Source organism: Musca vetustissima, unplaced genomic scaffold, assembly GCF_032173495.1.
Source record: "Musca vetustissima isolate MV318-11 ecotype Yass unplaced genomic scaffold, APGP_CSIRO_Mvet_v1 utg69497, whole genome shotgun sequence".
Classification (NCBI taxonomy): Eukaryota; Metazoa; Arthropoda; class Insecta; order Diptera; family Muscidae; genus Musca; species Musca vetustissima.
In genome coordinates, this window is record NW_026883721.1 from 120970 (window position 1) to 138561 (window position 17592).

The 17592-nt window shown below is 32.4% G+C and overlaps 2 protein-coding genes across 5 annotated transcripts in view; both read right to left on the reverse strand.

The window, feature by feature from the left end:
* The window catches only part of LOC133330736 (eukaryotic translation initiation factor 4E1), a 158357-nt gene that overhangs the window by 59352 nt on the left and 81413 nt on the right, over nucleotides 1–17592 (reverse strand). The gene's annotated exons all lie outside the window — the stretch shown is intronic.
* LOC133330735 (four and a half LIM domains protein 2) overlaps nucleotides 1–17592 on the reverse strand; it is a 283851-nt gene that overhangs the window by 34869 nt on the left and 231390 nt on the right. For 3 of the 4 annotated variants that reach the window (XM_061539142.1, XM_061539143.1, XM_061539145.1), the window contains 2 exons: nucleotides 11601–11801; nucleotides 2425–2599 (listed from right to left, as the gene is read on the reverse strand). In XM_061539142.1, coding sequence (XP_061395126.1) covers nucleotides 2425–2599; nucleotides 11601–11801 — 376 coding nt within the window. Of the gene's footprint in view, nucleotides 1–2424; nucleotides 2600–11600; nucleotides 11802–14373; nucleotides 14523–17592 lie in introns of those variants that run through there. The other variant, XM_061539144.1, reaches the window with a different exon arrangement.

The following is a 17592-nucleotide window of genomic DNA, read 5'->3' on the forward strand; positions in this document are numbered from 1 at the left end:
ACGTCAAAAATTTACCTCATAAAAATATGGATATTTCTTAGGACCAAACCTGTTTCAGACAATTTGGAGTTGATTTAAAATGTCCATCCGTCTCTCTGACTGTCCGGCCGGCTATTGCGCAAGACAACTGCCCGATTTCATCCAAACTTTGTACATCGTAATATTTCTACCAAACTTTGTTAATGTTCGAAGTTGGGAATATCGGTCCACTGCTTCTGGTACCTCCCCCACAAAATGGTCAGAATTGTGCTACAAATTAATTTTATAACAGAACTACCACTGAACTTCAACTGTTTGTGGGGCTGATTCCCGAACACGGTAAAATTTCGAATTATTTACTAATCTCTTTTTAAAAACTGTCACCTTTTCCGTATCATGTATTGACGGACTGAACATCTACAAGGACATTTTTTTCCTTTTCACCCAAAGTAAAAAGTTCATGGTGTTCGGGTTATAATGTTGATTTCTCGAGTGACCAGAAACCCAACATAAATGAAGTTTTTGGTCTATTCTATTCCCTAAGTATTTAGCGATTATTACCAAAAAATATAGGTATAGTCCGAACCGATCTCATGTGACAAATTGCATGACGTTTGCTCCATAACAGCCGTCTATACTTTGATATCAAAGTATAGTTGATTGCTTCAACTAGCGATATACGACGGTATGCTAAAAGGGTTTAGGACCAATACTTCGTGGTTTTACAAAGTCTTGATTACACACACAAACTTATACTAACCTCCCAACATAGGTAGTAGTGTAGGGTATAAATATTATTTATCTCGTTTGCCTACTCATTGTGAAAGTTGCCATAAAACAATAATAATTAATATTAATTATTTTTATATTTCCTGCATCATCAGTTCACTTATTCTCACTCTCTCTCTCCTTCAGAGTTTAAGTTTATTTGCGTTTTTTTGCTGAAAAGGGAAACCACTTTTTGTAAACAAAATCTTGAATTTTAAAATACAAATTATTTAAGTTTTTTTTCTTAAAATGAATTGTGGTGCGCCCACCTTAAATAAAAATACAACAACAAAAATCGAATCTCTTATACCCGCATGTACTTCAATTGACGACGACCCATGAATTGGTAGTGATTGGACAGACAACTGAAGTCAAGTGACAACTATGCAAATAAATTATATTCACAATATGAAGGTAAAAATGTCAAGTGGTGTAGGATTTGGCTATGAATTCGATATTTCAAAATAAAAATTAAAAATAAAAAACAACAACAAACAGACAGACAGTCAGTTAAATATTGCAAAGTATTATGGACGTGGCAATGACTTTGTTGTTTGCTTTGATTGCACTTGACAGGAAAACAAAAAACACCAGCAAACAACAAAATGAATTGTTGTATTTTAGTGTTTATTGTCATGGCTAATCATATTTGGTAATAAATTTTCATAGGAATAACAAAAACAACATACACACTTTGGGCGTACGACTTAACCTAAAGAACGTTACAGGCCCACATTCGAGTTGAAACAAGATCGTGAATATTCCCAAATTGGCCAAGATCATTTAATTAAAAAATGTAAATTATGTGTTTGTTTTTTATTTTCAAAATTAATACATAATTCATAGCAATCCTCTTACTACACATGGAGTTTTTAATTATAATGTAATGAACAATATTTTGTTATAAATATTCTATAGTAAAATCTCAAAAATGAAAAAAAAATCAGAAGAAAAGAGATGAGATAACAAAATACTAATTTTATTGTTGTTGTAGCTATATTACTCTAAACAATGTGCTGAGGTGATAGATGTTGACCGAGTAAGACTCGGGTCGTTTCGGATCGTAGACCCCTCTGTTGTGAAAGCACCCTAATTTTGTGATTATTTTTAAAATTTTCATTGTTAGAAGGGTTCCACTGTACTCATTAAAACTATTTAGTTGGGATTTTGCGAATGATTCAATATTTTTTATTAGTCTCATAAAATAAAGTTCAGGGTTTTTTTTTGTATTCATACATGTGGGTGGCTTCTCATTTAAAACTCTTCAATTTCAGCGAAGTTTTTTGTTTGCGCCATAAAATCAATGAACCTGCAGTAAACAATAATTATGGTCGATTCCAAAAATAAATTCATTTTTTTTTCCAAATTGACAAAAAACTGGTAGCAAATATTTTAATTAACTCAATTAAGACATTTATGGCAGCAGTAATTATCGTTGATATTTGATTGACATTGTAACGACATTTCGTCATTAGATTAAATCAAATTAAAAATCGTATACTCGTATTAAAATTGGTTCTTAATAAAGGAAATTGTGGCGAACAGTTAACTACTAGACATTGTTAAATTTAAACCCCAGGATTTTAGTTTAAATATACTCGATGGAATTATTGGTATATAATAATAGGAAAATTTTAAAATTATATCTTATTAAAATTAAAAAAAATTTCGACTTACCAGCACGGAACACTTCACCGCATCCATCGCAGCGCGATGCAAATTGGGCATCATAACAGTTGCCACAGTAGATCTTATCGGCCTTAGCACCGAATTGTTTGTCCACCAACGACAGATGACACTTGAAGCACAAGAAACAGGCCTCATGCCAATGCTTGTCTTTGTATGACAAATCCTAAAGAAAGAGATAGAGAGAAAATTGAGGCAAACAATTTAAAATATTTTTTGGCATAAATAAAAAAAAAAAAACATTTAAATGAAAATGATTTATGAAATATTTCTATTCACGCCCCATAGATGCCCTAATATTTATTATTTCATATTAATTGTGATTTATATCAGACATTTTGTATGAAAATATTTTTTTTGTATTGCTTAGTCATTTTTTTCTCGAAGTGTTTGTCTTTTGGCTATTCTGGGTAAAAAATCTATAAAATTTATTTCTTGAAATATTTTTTTATGCATAATATTTGAAATATTTTTGATAATTGATCATACTTTGTAATTTTTTTGAAAATAACAAATACTGCTGAATTATAAGGGATTTCATTTGTGCTTAAAGGCCAGCTGAATATTTTTAAATGAATTAAATGAATGAATTTTTAAACGAATGTGTTAAATATATTACATAAATATTATTATTATTATTTTATATTATTTATTAAGGATATTACAGCATTGTGCGGCCTCAACAGTTTGTAACGCCGCAAAATGTTAGCCATAGTGGGTCCAGTTCTGGTCAAAGATTATCCCAATTGTTTTTTATAATAATCGGTTAGTTTTAGGGGATGGAATGAACAAACAACTTTATTTTTATCGGCCCCAGATTTTATGACCCTAACATCATGAAATGTTACACAGAGAAAGAGGTCTGACCATGGAATAAACATGATTATAAGGAGTGGTTGAGGGGACCCCCCATTCTCAGTTTCATAAAATTGATTTATGGGTCGATTATGGATAGCAACCAAACTTCAGTTGCGATTTCTACTGGCAACGCCACTGAAGTAAAATTTAACATTATAGTTCCGTTCCAGAACCTACAAGAATCTTCTAATTTTACATGTTTTGCAACTTTTTACACGAAAACCGTTCCTCAACCCACAAAACTGGTAAAACTTTGAATCAAATTTGAGAGAGCACAAAACAAAATGGCGTTCTCTTTGTAAACTTTTTACTCGAGAACAGTGCTGTCAGTTAAATTTCATGAAAAATCGTCAATTTTTCAGAAAAAATCGGCATAATCGGCATTTGTATTTTTAAAAATCGGCAGCATATAATTTATAAATAAATTCATATTTTTGGTTTATAACAAATCAATATTGTTTATTACATTAATAATTCTATATAAAAAAATAACATAAAAGATTCATTTTTCTACAAAAACAGTAGATTTTTCTAAAATATAGTAATTATTATGTACTCTAGTGAGATCTTTCAGATTTACGTATATCACAGGTCATAAAAATAACTTACAAACTAGTACATATTTTTATTACACATTTTTAGTAATTCATTATCAATTTTGATATTAAAACAATTTGAATTATTTAGTTTGAGGTAATCTTTAGAATAAAGAATCCCGTCAATGAATCATTCTCGAGTGAGCTTCTAATTTTAGTTTTGTTAAGGTTTACCTGACTAAAAATTCGTTCCACATTTGCTGTGGAGTGTGGAAGAACCATAATTCTTTGTACAAATTTAGACAAAATTGGAAAAGCTAAATTGGAGTCCCCACATTTAATTTCGGAAATTTTTTCCAAAAACTTTTTAAATTATATTCTGCATTTTCAAAAATTTCTTCAAAATTCAGAAAGTTTAACTCCCTAAACTCGGAGTCTAAAGATTGCCTCTCATTTTCAAAAATAAAATCGGGGAATTCTTTTAAAATATCTAGAAAAGAATTATTACCCTTCTTCATTACTCTTCCAGGATCAATAAGTTTTAATCATTTAAATGAATTTAAACTAAAATCAAAACGTTTTAATATTTGGTTTTCAATTTCTATATGAAAATTAATGCAAGTGCTAACTATTTTGTCTATGTCATTTTTGGAAAGTTTTGTTTCTGAAACAATATCTTTTGCATATAAACCCAAATATACTTCATCATATTCTAAAAAATTGTTCGTGCCCATGATGTAAAATGTAAACTAGACAGAGTACAATGCTGACAAAAAATGCAGATATCTAAGCCATTGAAAACGGCTGCGGCGTGTCGCCGATAGTTATAAGAGTCTAAACGCAACCATAGAGTCTAGAGTCAGCGACAGTCGTTTGCCGTGTGTTTCTTATAGGCAACGGCAAATCGCGACGGCTGACGTTCGCGTCTAGCGGCATGACGCTAGAATAGATTTTATTCATTTTTGCTCAGCGACATACTCAAAATTTCTCACTTGCTCTCAATTGAGTTGCCGTATTTTAGGTAAAAATCAACAGTGCTGCCAAATTTTAATGATAATTTATATCAAAACATATGGCAGTACTGTTAAAAAAACAAATATTTTCAAAGATTGTGGATGTTTTTTAATGAATTATTAATAAAATGGAAGAAAAATATTTTTTTCAATAATTTTATCCAAATTCCTTGACATTATTGTTTATTAAATAATAAATTGATTTTGGTTTGCACAACGTAAAATTTTCTGTCAGAAAATGAAAACAAATAATTGACATTTTGTGCCGCTAACGCTAACTCATTCGTTTGGTTTTCACGCCGGCGAAAAAGTATAACGTTGACTCGTGACTCTCTGGTTGCGTTTAGACTCTAATGATTTAAAGCTGCCAATTTTATATGTTTGTATGGTAACGCCGTATTAAATTAAAAGGTTAGACAATTTGTGTCGATTGTTGAAATATCGGCAATTCTGGGGCAAAAATCGGAAAATCGGCATTTTCCATTTTTAGAGTGAAAAATCGTCAAAATGACGATAAATCGGCAAATATGGCAGCCCTGCTCGAGAAATTTGGCCGAGTGAAAACAGGTATGCCTACTACTGATTGCCTGTTATGTTGATTTTGAAGTATGACCATCTAATGATGGTATATTTACTAGATTTGCGTTCTGGAACTTTTCAAATTATTTTGTACTCTAGAGCAATTTTGAAATGTTTCCCTTTTACTAGATTTACTATTTAAAGTACTGGAACAGACCGTATGAATATCAACTTTTCTCAGTTGCTGTCGATAATACTGTTTTGGCACTTCTTCAACTAGAAATATTGTAAACAAACAACAAATTGAATAGAATATTTCAGAAAAACTAATTATAAGTGATGAAAAGTCATTGGAACTATTTTTTGATGATGAAAATTATGTGCAAGGCGTATAATCTATTAGAAGGCATTTAAGAGATAAATCCAATCCATTAGAACTACCATCCGTACTGTGAGTAGATGTTTCTGTTTAGAGAAATGTTCAATCAACTGCCCATTTTAGCTTTAAGGCGTATTTTCGGCTACCTAAAAATGCCGTTGTGTACTTATTTGATGCATTAAACCCTGTTTTCCCAAAAACCCGACGGCTACCCCTCTCTTAAAAGTGTGTGAAGCTCTAAGGTTTTTTTGCGGAGGCAATGACTTCAACCTTGGCATGGCTCAATCCACAATGTCGGTGGTTTTGACCGAAGTTGTCCGGCTAATAGAGAAAACAAAGTTCCGGGTGTTGTCGGATGTATAGATGGCATACACGTACATATCATGGTCCTAAAAGAAGATGTTCGCCATTTTGTAGTAATGTTAACCATTATTCCAACCAAATTTCAGTTCTTATTGCTAAACACGACTAAACAGCAACCAGAAATAAATGGTTGCCGAAAAATTCTATTTTAAGCAACTGACAACAGTTGCCATCCATAATTCAAATTTGGCAAGTGGCAAAGCCACTAAACTATGGATACCATCCGTAATCGACCCATAAGTCTTCAAAGACATGTATGAAAAGTTAAAAGCCTTTAACATAATGTATGCTCATTTAGCAGCCGGTTAAAACTCTTCGAAATTTGAAATCGGGATGCGAGAGTTATACAATAAACATAACCGGGTCCTATGTATTCTTATATTTTTAGTATTACCATTAGCACATTAGAGTGGAAAATGTAGAGTTGATGGCTTGGAAATGTTACATGACGTTCAGGACGACGTGTATAATTTTCGATAATGATCAGAAGATATTTCGAATATCACAAATTTTTCATGGAGAAGACGATTAGACCAAGTAATTCGAATGGTTTTCATGATAATGAAGGTCGATATTAAGCTGGTCAAATGATGCCACAGAAGAGCTATTGACATCTAATCGGTCAAGAAAGTGCAAATATCGCGAAATATTTCCCACACTCGGAATATAGATTCGCAGAAACTTAGAAGTCAGTGGTAGTTGTGAAGGATATCATACGGTCGTCCCCATTCTGCTATACTTCTCCGCTCTCTGGTTTATTATAACCAGGGTGCGCATGATTATAACCCTAGCGAATGATTCAAAATACATTCTTTTCGTTTTGTGCTCATTTTACGAATGAATTTACCAAGCGAGCATTCGCCAAAGAATGTTCGCACATACATAACAAACGAGTGAGAGCGCACAACAACGTTCGTTCGTTTCGTTTGGTGGTTGAAATTCTTTCTGACATTCTCTCACGAATGAAAACAAACATTCTCGAATTCTCGCGAATGCTCAAAACAGCAACAACAAACGTTCGTGAACTCACTAGTTCTTGGACATGTGTTTTGTTATTCCACACACTTTCTGCTACACACACATTCATTCGTTGTATGTGTGTGTTTAGTTTTTTTAATGATATTTTTGTTTGTTGTTGTTTTTAACAGTGTTCGCGAGCATTCCCGAATATTTGTTTTTTGAGTTTTTCAAAAGAATGTTCTTCAGCAACAAATGCTCGCGGAAGAATGAATCGACGACGCTCGCAGCGAAATTTTATCGGTCGTGATTTTTTCGTGCAATGCGAACATTTGCGAGAGGTTGCAAATGCTTGTTCATTCATTGTAACTTTTTAATTCGCGATAAATTGAAAATATTCGAATTTTCGCCAGTGAGCATTCGTGAGAAAGAGCGTATTTTAATCATTCTTCGCACCCTTTATAAGTAGTGTTTTTATTTGCATAAAAAATAAATATCCGATATTTTCCCTTATTATGGTAATAAAAAAAATTGAAACAGTTAATTAGTGAAATGATTTTTCTGCACTATTATTATGCTCTCCAGTATAAGTATATTTTGATCAGAATAAAATTATTTGTCGATTTGTACATGTCCGGCTGTCTGGCTCGCAGTATTTAAGATAATGCTTTGAAAATTTGCACATACATTGTTATTATTCGTATGATGTTTATTATTGAAAATGTGATATATTGGTACAAGTAAACCCACCCCATTATTCGAAATTTTGGGGATTTTTGTAAAAATTTTTAATCGAATTGGCTGTAGTTTGGTACTTTGAATCATTTGGTACATTTGGCAAATCTCCCTATCAAAAAAAAAAAAAAAAAAAAATATTGATATAGGCCCACTTTTTAGAACCGTCCCCATATAACGCTACTTTCCATTATTCGGTATTTTGGGAAGTTTGTGTATGATTTTCAATCAAATTGGCAATAATTTATTATTTTATCAATATAGGTCCACGTTTTGATATAGCTATAGCATGGAGGTACCACCGTTATTCTGTATTTTAGTTTGTTTGGGCAAGTTTTTAATCGAATAATCGAATCTTTGATTAAATATTCTGGGGAAAAAACCAAAACCAAAAATACCAATTTGCCAAAAATTTCGAAATAACATTCATTTAACTAATAGTAGTGAGAAGTAAACATTTATTTTAGAAACAATGCATTAATCCAGTCAAGCGAATAACATCATCAACACCGCCACATCTGAAACTAATCCATTCAACCCAAATTGTTTGTTTTTATTTGCGAACGGTGATGTGAGAAATGATTTGTTTAAATTTAGAAGAAAAATAAGAAAAAACGAAATCAACAATGTTTTATAGTTTAAATAAATATCGTATATATTTTCTGTATACCAAACAAATGGTTTCTTTTTGATGAATAAAACAAAATTGAAAAAACAAGAACACACACCAAACGGCAAATAATATTCCAGACTATTTTTGGAAATTTGGTTCAATTCAGAGTGCAAAAACACACAGAAGCAGCAGCAGCAACAAATGCAGTCAGTGCATCGACACTCAAACACACCGAAGAAAATGTGCAGACGATGGCCGCCGACACCGGCCATTAAAAATTGTTAGAATGCAAAAAATATCGTAAAATGAAATGCAACAAAACTGCGTAATTCGAAACGAAAATGGAGAAGAACAAGAAGAAAAAAAATAATAATGAAGACGCGAACATGAAATATAAAATTATATAACCATTTTGTAGTTGTGTTAATAATAATAATAATAAAAACAACAACACAGCCACAGCAACAACATTAACAAATTAGAAATGATGTAATTATGACAAATGTATGTCGGACAAGAGTAGTAAATCAATTTATGGCACAGTGTTCGGATTTATAAACAACTTTGTGTTTATTCAATCTTTTTTTTACATTGTAATTTTATAGAGAAACTTGCAGGTTCTGACAAAATCCGTCCTTGGCAAAGGGAATATTACTTATTCACATATCCTCTATGAATATTCCTTATATGAGGGTTTGTGTACGGCATCCTATATTGAAAGAAAAACGTTTCGGTTTAAAACCTGGTTGTATCACCAATCGACGCCTTGATACGTTCTTTGTCCCGAATTTTGAGATCGTTCATAAACCTAAGAGTTACTGCCGATAACATGAAAATATTCGTTGAAAATTGCATGTAAAACTTTAATAAAAAAAATCAAAATTGACTTTGCCTAACAAAGCAAGCTGGTGCATTGGTATTGTGGTGTAGCAACTCTTCCCACCAAAAATGATGATGATTGATTTTCGTTCACTTTATTTTCGTTCACTTATATATTTTGAAATTTCCGAGGTTTAGGCGTTTAAATTGACTGTAATGTAGTATTTTAATTACCAATGGGTGTGAAATCTTGTACCGAAAACTGTTAATTTTGTCTCAAACACTAATGTATAGAGGTAGACCGCATATAAGCGGACATTGCATTATTCGGTATTTAGGAGATTTTGAGCACGTTTTTCAACTCAAATCGGCTATGTTTCGAATGTAATTAGGGCATCCCATAGTTATGTACCTCTAATACATAAACCAACAATTTCATGCGAGTTTGATATTAAAATCTTCTAAGAAATACAATTTTAAATTTTTCTTATGAACTAGAATAAATGTTTTCTGTCTGCCATTTTGCTAATTTTTGTTCATACCACAGCCAGATATGTAGTCTTTCTAATCCTAATATCACTATAGTGGGTATCAATTAAAAGCTCAACCATTTTTCTTGGATGCACTGGATTATCACAACAGGAGCACATCTGGGAATTAACAAAATTGTATGGCTATGAAGTACCATACTATAAACTGGCGAATGAATCCAAGCATACCCTACACAACTAACTTCAGCATTCTCAGGTTTATGTCCTTTTGGAATAAACATTTTTCACACAAAAGTCTAGCTAAATATTGTCTGATCTTCATATGACTTCGAAAAGAGACAAACAAGAACGTAGACAAAATTAAAGTTTTTGGTTCATTTCATCCTCCAAGTATCAAAAGATCATTACCAAAAACAATTGATGTCGTTTTTGTCTAAAACCGAATTTACATACTAAATTCTGTGACGATTGGTGCATAACTGCGGTCGATACTTTGAATTATAATGGACATACATGGCTAGTTTAGCTAGTCGATTATCCAGCCTAGGACCAATATTTCGTGGCGTTACAAACTCTTGGTCCACACAAACTTAGTTGTGTAGGCCATAAATACGATCACGGTGCTTTAGAATGCCCTCCAAGACCAACCAAATCCAACGAAAGTTCTTCGGGGGAGGTATGCTTCGAAGCAAAATGTCGCCTTTTTTGCTTAAGCAACGTATATCAAAAATAAAAAATAAATAAATAAAATAAAAATTCGAAAAACAATTAATAGAATGCGAATGATTACTCTGTGAGACAAAATCGAGGTCATGGTTTGAATTGTTCATGGTGAACAATTCCTATTGGTGATGAAAGCCCTTGGTGAGAAGGAAGGGAAAATTCGTCATAGGCAAATGTTCGGAGATATGGCGTGATTATTGGCGATCCTATTATACTTGAATATATAGTTTTAAATTTTGATTTGGAGGAAAATAGATCCGGTTTTCTAAATTTTTGAACCGGATATTCAGATAACAAAAAACCGGTTTCAATACCTTATATGCATATCATTAGAAATCTAGTAAAAACCGTGCTAAATTTATTAAACCGTATTATTATCGGTTCTATTATCCGAATATCCGGTTCAAAAAATTTAGAAACCCTGCTCTTTCATCCTCGAAATTTATTTTTTTTGGTTTTTTTATGTTTTTAGAAAATTATTCGGACGAATGCGACAGTTATAGTTTATAATGAATGCGATGTAATGCAATCTCAAAAAATACATACAAAAACTACAAATCAAAATATTAAGCTATTTCTTCAAGTGTAGTAGGATCGCCAGCATATCTCCGAACTTTGACCTATGCCGAATTTTTTCTTCAGGGGTTTTCATATACTCACCAAGGGCTTTCATTCTTAATAGAAATTTTACACCCTCCAAAAATCTTGTAGCATAGGGATATGGACCATGGCAATGTGAGAAGTCACACCTTGCCTTAAATCAATTCGAATACGACTTTTGACATGATATATTTTTTTATTCCCGCACATTAGGAAAAATGCGAATTTCGAAACGATTTAAAATAAACCTTGCAACATTTTATATCAATCGCAGAGGCATGGCGTCTTTTGCAAACGATCTACATATATTATCAAACTTTTTACCATTCATATACATACATAAAATTTAATGTATTGTAGGAAGATAATTTAAATTATCCGAAGCCGATATATGCGCACAGTTGTACTGCATTGTCCAGTTTTTCATATTAAATATATTTAATGTTCTCTTTTAAATATCGAGATAAAACGGATTTTATTCGGCTAATGATAGTATGAGGTGAGATATCATTTGAGCTCTTTAAAATCTAAAGAGTATAAATAAGAATATCTGGCACTTACCTTCGAATCGATACCGATGATCTTGTTGCATTCCTCGCATGTATTGGCGAAGACATTCTCGTAGCATTTAATGCAATAGGGATGGTCGTCACGAATGACGTAACGTTGGCCAGTTAGGCTTTCGTCGCACTGCCAGCAGCAGAAATGGCCGGAATGCCAGTCCTTATCCATGGCCTTTGTATATTCACCACTGAAAATTAACTGTAAAAGAATAAAATAAAGAGACGTTTTTGTTGTTGGTAACCCGTTTACAGATATTGGTTGATATTTGACTTGGGTTTTCACATTCACAATTAAAGACACACAGATACGACTAAACAATACACATATAATAGACAAGATTACAACAATTGACAAAAGGAACAAAGAATGACAAGAACACTAGGGGAAAGGCCAAGTAAATTTAACAAAGTGTTGGTGTTTGTGGTTGTTTGTTTGTTTGTATGTGTAGAGTGGGCATGTATATTCGCAGGGATTTATTTGACAAGTGGATTTGGTTGTTAAATTTGTTGTAGAGATATTTTTGTTTTTGGTTTGTTGTGTTGGGTGTTTGTGTAAGTAAAATTAGTTGGTGGATTTATTAATCACCAGAATATAAATTATTTGGTGTTGTGTATGTGTTTCATTTGTATTTTGTTTGTTTCACTTTAAATTTAATTGCGGTGTATTTGGTTTTTTTAATTTTTTTTGTGTTATTTTTTTTTTGTTTGTGCAATATTTATTTGTGTAGTAAAATTCACTTCTATGGATTTTTTATGTATATAACTATTTTTTATATACTTGTTTTGTATTTATGTAGCTTTTTGTGTGTTATGTGTATTTGTATTTTGTGTACTTGTAATTAGTAGTGGACTGTTATATTAAACACTTATATAATTTATGATTGAAACATGTTGGGAATAATTTGTTGTACCTTTAATTTAGTCAAAGGAGTAACGTGTCGTTTGTAAAATTCATTTTGATATTTGCTTGGCTTTGTTTTTGGTATTTGGAAATAATTGTGTTTTTTGTGTTGGAGTTTGGTTTAGGAGTTTTTCATATAATTAATTTAGAAACTGTTTTTTTATAAACTGTAATAATAATTGTGGATTTATGTAGTTCATAAGATTTTAAATTTACTAAAAATATGAACATTGTGTTTGATATTTTTAAACATGATAAAATTTGATTTAACTCTTTAAAAATAAATGATTGTTTTTATATAATACTATTTTTTGTGAGAAAATGACATAGGAGGCATTTCAAAACCTTATCATTAAAATGGAAAAAATCCCATAGAAGATAGCCGAACGCAAATTCAATTCGAACTCAATTTTCAAAACACTAAACCAAAAGTTTTAAATCGATTAATCGTTCCCTTGAGAAAATAAAAATCCTGAACTGCCAAAAAATAGTATATTTGTGTGGAAATGTGACAACGACTTTCAAAATATGGAAATTGAGTAATAGCTATACACTGAGCACTGTAAAATCAATAGTGGGTCTGCTGTATATATTTCTGACCAAGGTAACACTAAGTTGTACCTGTCGCCATCTCACACTTCCATTGGAAACCTTTACAGCAATGACGTACTACTATGTGTTGTGTTGTTTATAGTGATTTGAAAAATCAATTTGCCAAAAAAATAATGCAATTAAATTGCGAACATTTTCGTGGGATCATTTTCACAACATTCAACGTGGATTATCCCTCTCAAAAATTCGTCGATGAACTTAAATCCGATAGCACTGTGAACAACTCAAACGAAGATTTATAAGATCATAACGGCCGATGTATCAAGGATATATGAAATGTATCACTTAACCAGCGCCTTTTTTATCAGAAAAACGGGAAATTAATGGGTCAACTTTGTTTAAAAATATCGAATTTTCACCAAACGTTGACAGCTAATTTTCTCTCCAAAATTGCTGAATTTTGGCAAAAAAATTGGTTTGTATTTGATATTGCTTAGGATCTGCCATAATTCTTCCAAATGGTAATAACTCAATTAATGCTTGGGCCATCATATTTCGATTTCGAAGATGTCCTTGAAAAGTTTGAGGACATGGAAATTGACTTTGAAGGAGGTGCAGAGCAAGATAAGGAATGCGGCTACTTTGAAAATTACAAAAAAGTTGAATAAATAAAACATCCTTGTGTAATGAAATATCCTTCACGTAGTTGAACAGAATAGATTGAATTTTAATAAAATATATTCAGGATCATTATAAAAATCATTGGTATTATGAATCTTTTATCTTTCTTCAGGATATCTTGTACCACAAAAAGGGGAGGATAGATATTAATATTACACTTTTAATATAATAAAATATAATTTTTTAATCTTTACAGGACGTTTTGGGATGTTTTATAGCATAATGTTCATATAAATTCGATATGCTTTATATTATACTTAAATCTATCCTTTAATCCTTTTGATTTAATCTTATAATTTTGAGTTTCACAAAATTTCTCTTAGTGGGGAATCGCGAATAATTTTTTTTAAATATAAAATAAATATTTTTTAAATTGTATGTAATTCCCGTAGCAGACTCCAGTTAAAAATTAGTCCTTTATATAGGATGTTTTTCATAATTAATAAATGTGTTCAGTTTCAATATTTTACACAATTTTTAATGAAATATGTCCATAAATACTCCATAAACACAAAATCACTTCACATTTCCACAGATTTCCTTTAAAGGAAACTTTTTATTTTATATTTTTCCGCAAGGATATACAAAATGAATTTTTTTCATCATTGGTTTTTATTATCGTTCAAACGACACGTACCCCTTTTCGTCGGCGGTTTGTTCAATTTCGGTTATTTGAACTTCAGACTCGCGACGTTTCGAGGTCTTCTTGACTTTCTTCGTTTTCTTGGAAACTTCCGAAACGCTTTGCATAATTTCAACATCCGCCATTGCTGTTGTTGTTTCTTGTTTTGTTGTACTTGACGCGAAAATTCAACTAAATAAAATTGAAATTTGGAAAATGCTGAGCCTTTATTTCAGATGCTGATCCGTTTAACGTACGTGTACCGCCCGCGTTTGACCGACTGAACTTTTTTCCAATTGGAATTTTCTATTTTGGCCAACGTTGTTAACCTCAGTGCTGTGGCTGTGAATGAGATTGTGGCCGCTGTCACCGTCAACGTGCTCTTCTTCTTCTGCTTTCTTTCTTTCGTTTTGCTTGGCTATTGCTCGGAATTTGATTTTGGTTTTGCTCGTTATTGAAATGCGGTGTTTTTCACGTTCTCAAGAAAAAACAAAATATAGAAACGATCAACAACCGACCGACCCGACCGTATGTTAATTTCAATTTCGAATGGCTTCTGAGATGAAAACTCACAAGACAATAAGACCGACCAGCCGCCAGAGAAACACACCACAATATTTTGCCCGTTTCGTCAGAACAAACTAAAGAATCGAAAAACATTAAAAGTTTCCTCGCCACGATGGGCCATGAGAGAATATTTAACTAGACGGCCAGAGAATAAATGAGTTCATTTTCATTTAATTCTCCCCATTTGGTGGAGGGAAAAATACGCCCAATATCTTTTTTTGGTGGTCTCAACGCCCAATGTAACCCACTGTGTGTGTGTGTTGTTGTTGGTATTGCCTTTTTAAAGTAAAAGTCAAGTGTATTTGAGAGAGAATTGTTAGGAAAATCTGTTGAATACATTTGAGTATTCTTGGCAGAAAGGGGGAGAGAGAGCGCGATTGCAACTGATCAATTTTTAATTTCCTGTGTGGAGTAATGAAGTACACACAAAACCCCTCTCCCTGGCTGCCCGCCACTACTTGAAAGATTTTTCACACACTCTGGTACACAAAAGTAGGAAATGCCTGCAAAACAAATAGCCACCCTGCTTTTTCTTAGTCGGAAGAGAAACATCGAATATGGAACACATTGCCTTCTCTAAAGTCCATGGAAGAAAGAAAATTCTATTTTGATCCAAGCAGCCACCATTAGGCGAGTGGGAATATATTTGTGGCGGCTATGGCTTTTTGTATACGGCATCTGTTACGTCGTAAGCGTATGAATCGCATAAACTGTATAAGGCGTATGGTCGATCGATCGGTCGTCCGTTCGATCGGTCCATAGCCTTAGCTGGTTGTTTTTCTTCATTCTAATTTAAAGTGAAATGTATTTGATATTAGGTGGAATTGAAATTGTTATTTAGAAAACTATATTATGTTTAATGGGGTTTTCAGCGGGATACGAAAACAAACAACACATACACACACACTTCCAACAACCCTCTAACCATTAAGTTGTACTTGTTGGAACTATACTGAACGAAGAAATGGAATAGTTTTTTGTTGTTGTTTTTTTATTGAAATTATTAATATTGTTGTTTTTATTTTTTGATCCATGGGGGGATTGTGTTTTTATAAACAACGTCATCGTAGAAATGACCATAAATCTTTGGTATGGGGGAAAATAATAATTCAAAGGAATGACTTGGTATAAAAATTCCTTAACCCCAAAATATTATTTCATTATTTTGGCATTTAACATTTAAGAAAAATTAAATATAACATATAAATTAAATCGAAACACTGGGTTACAATGATACTTGGGATTTGCAAAAATTTTGTAATAATTCGAAATTTTGAATAACTGAGGGAAGAGGGAAGTGAGAAAAAAATCAATTTAAAAGGATAGGCTGATAAGGAAAATGGAGAAAATTCATAGAAGAGCTAAAGATTTTTGGCAAACGGGACACTGATTTGAATTCACTAAAACTCTGCAGGAATGTAAAATGATAACACTTCTGATATTTAGCTAAACGAATATTTAGCTACCATTGTTTCAGAAATCACGAAAATAAGTAACAAATATTCATCAACGAGGACTATAGTTTTGGTCTAATAATGAAAATTCTAATGTTTATTATAAACCAGTGAGCGAAGCAGTATAGTCGGACGGGATCGACCATATGATACCCTACACAACAACCGCTGAACTAAAACTTTCTACGAATCAATATTCTGAGCCAGAACAATATTTCACGATATTCTTGACATAATAGAGGCCAACAACTCATCTTTATTACTCTAAACATTTAAATCATTAGATTAAAATTTTATTATTTTACAAACAAATGACTTATTTGACCTCCTAAATATTGACCGATCAAAACGGACATTATCAATAGTAGACGTTCGCTTATAATTATGTCCTCTAGAAAGACTAGTAAACTTGACAAAAATAAATGTTTCAGTCCTTTTCATCCGCTATATAACATTTGATCTCTACCTTCAACCCATTCGGAACTTTATGTAAAATTACATAGCGATCAGCTAAATATTTCCGACCTCTAGTGTGTTAATGGGTTTCTAAATAATAACAGAATACGTAGACGTCTGTAAATAATTAAGAATAACACCCACATCCGAGAAGATACATCAATATAATTGGTATTATATGTGCCATAGATTGCAAATTTTACACAAAAGTCTGTGCTTATTTTTGGAACGCTAAGTATAAATCGATTATCATGACAAGAGCCACGTTTGTTCCGGGGCTAGGTCAAATGTGTAAAATTTCTAAATGTTCGGGTCATAGTTGTGGCCTATAGAGCGGTCAGAAAAACAGACAAAAATAAAGATTTCGGTTCATTTCATCCCCCATTACAGATTGGTCCACAACCTTGTGTTACAAATTATAATGGACAGACGGACAAACACACATGTCCATAGAGAGTCTATGACCAATATTTCGCGACGTTGTAAACTTTTGGGGCTACACAACATTGTTGTGTAAAGTACAAAAATGTACCTCTTATAAGCTCAAACTAATTGTCGAATCACTTTTTTACTCCGGCCGAGAGATGTCCAAAGCATGGGTTTTTGAACACCTAAACAGCATCTTCTGGCAATAAAATTTGTTATTCAATAATTTTGTAATGCTCAGGAATAAAACGAAGTGATCTGCCGATATGTAAGAGCTCCCATTGTCATAGTGCTCAATAACTCATCTTCTCTGGTTCGCAGAAAGTAAACT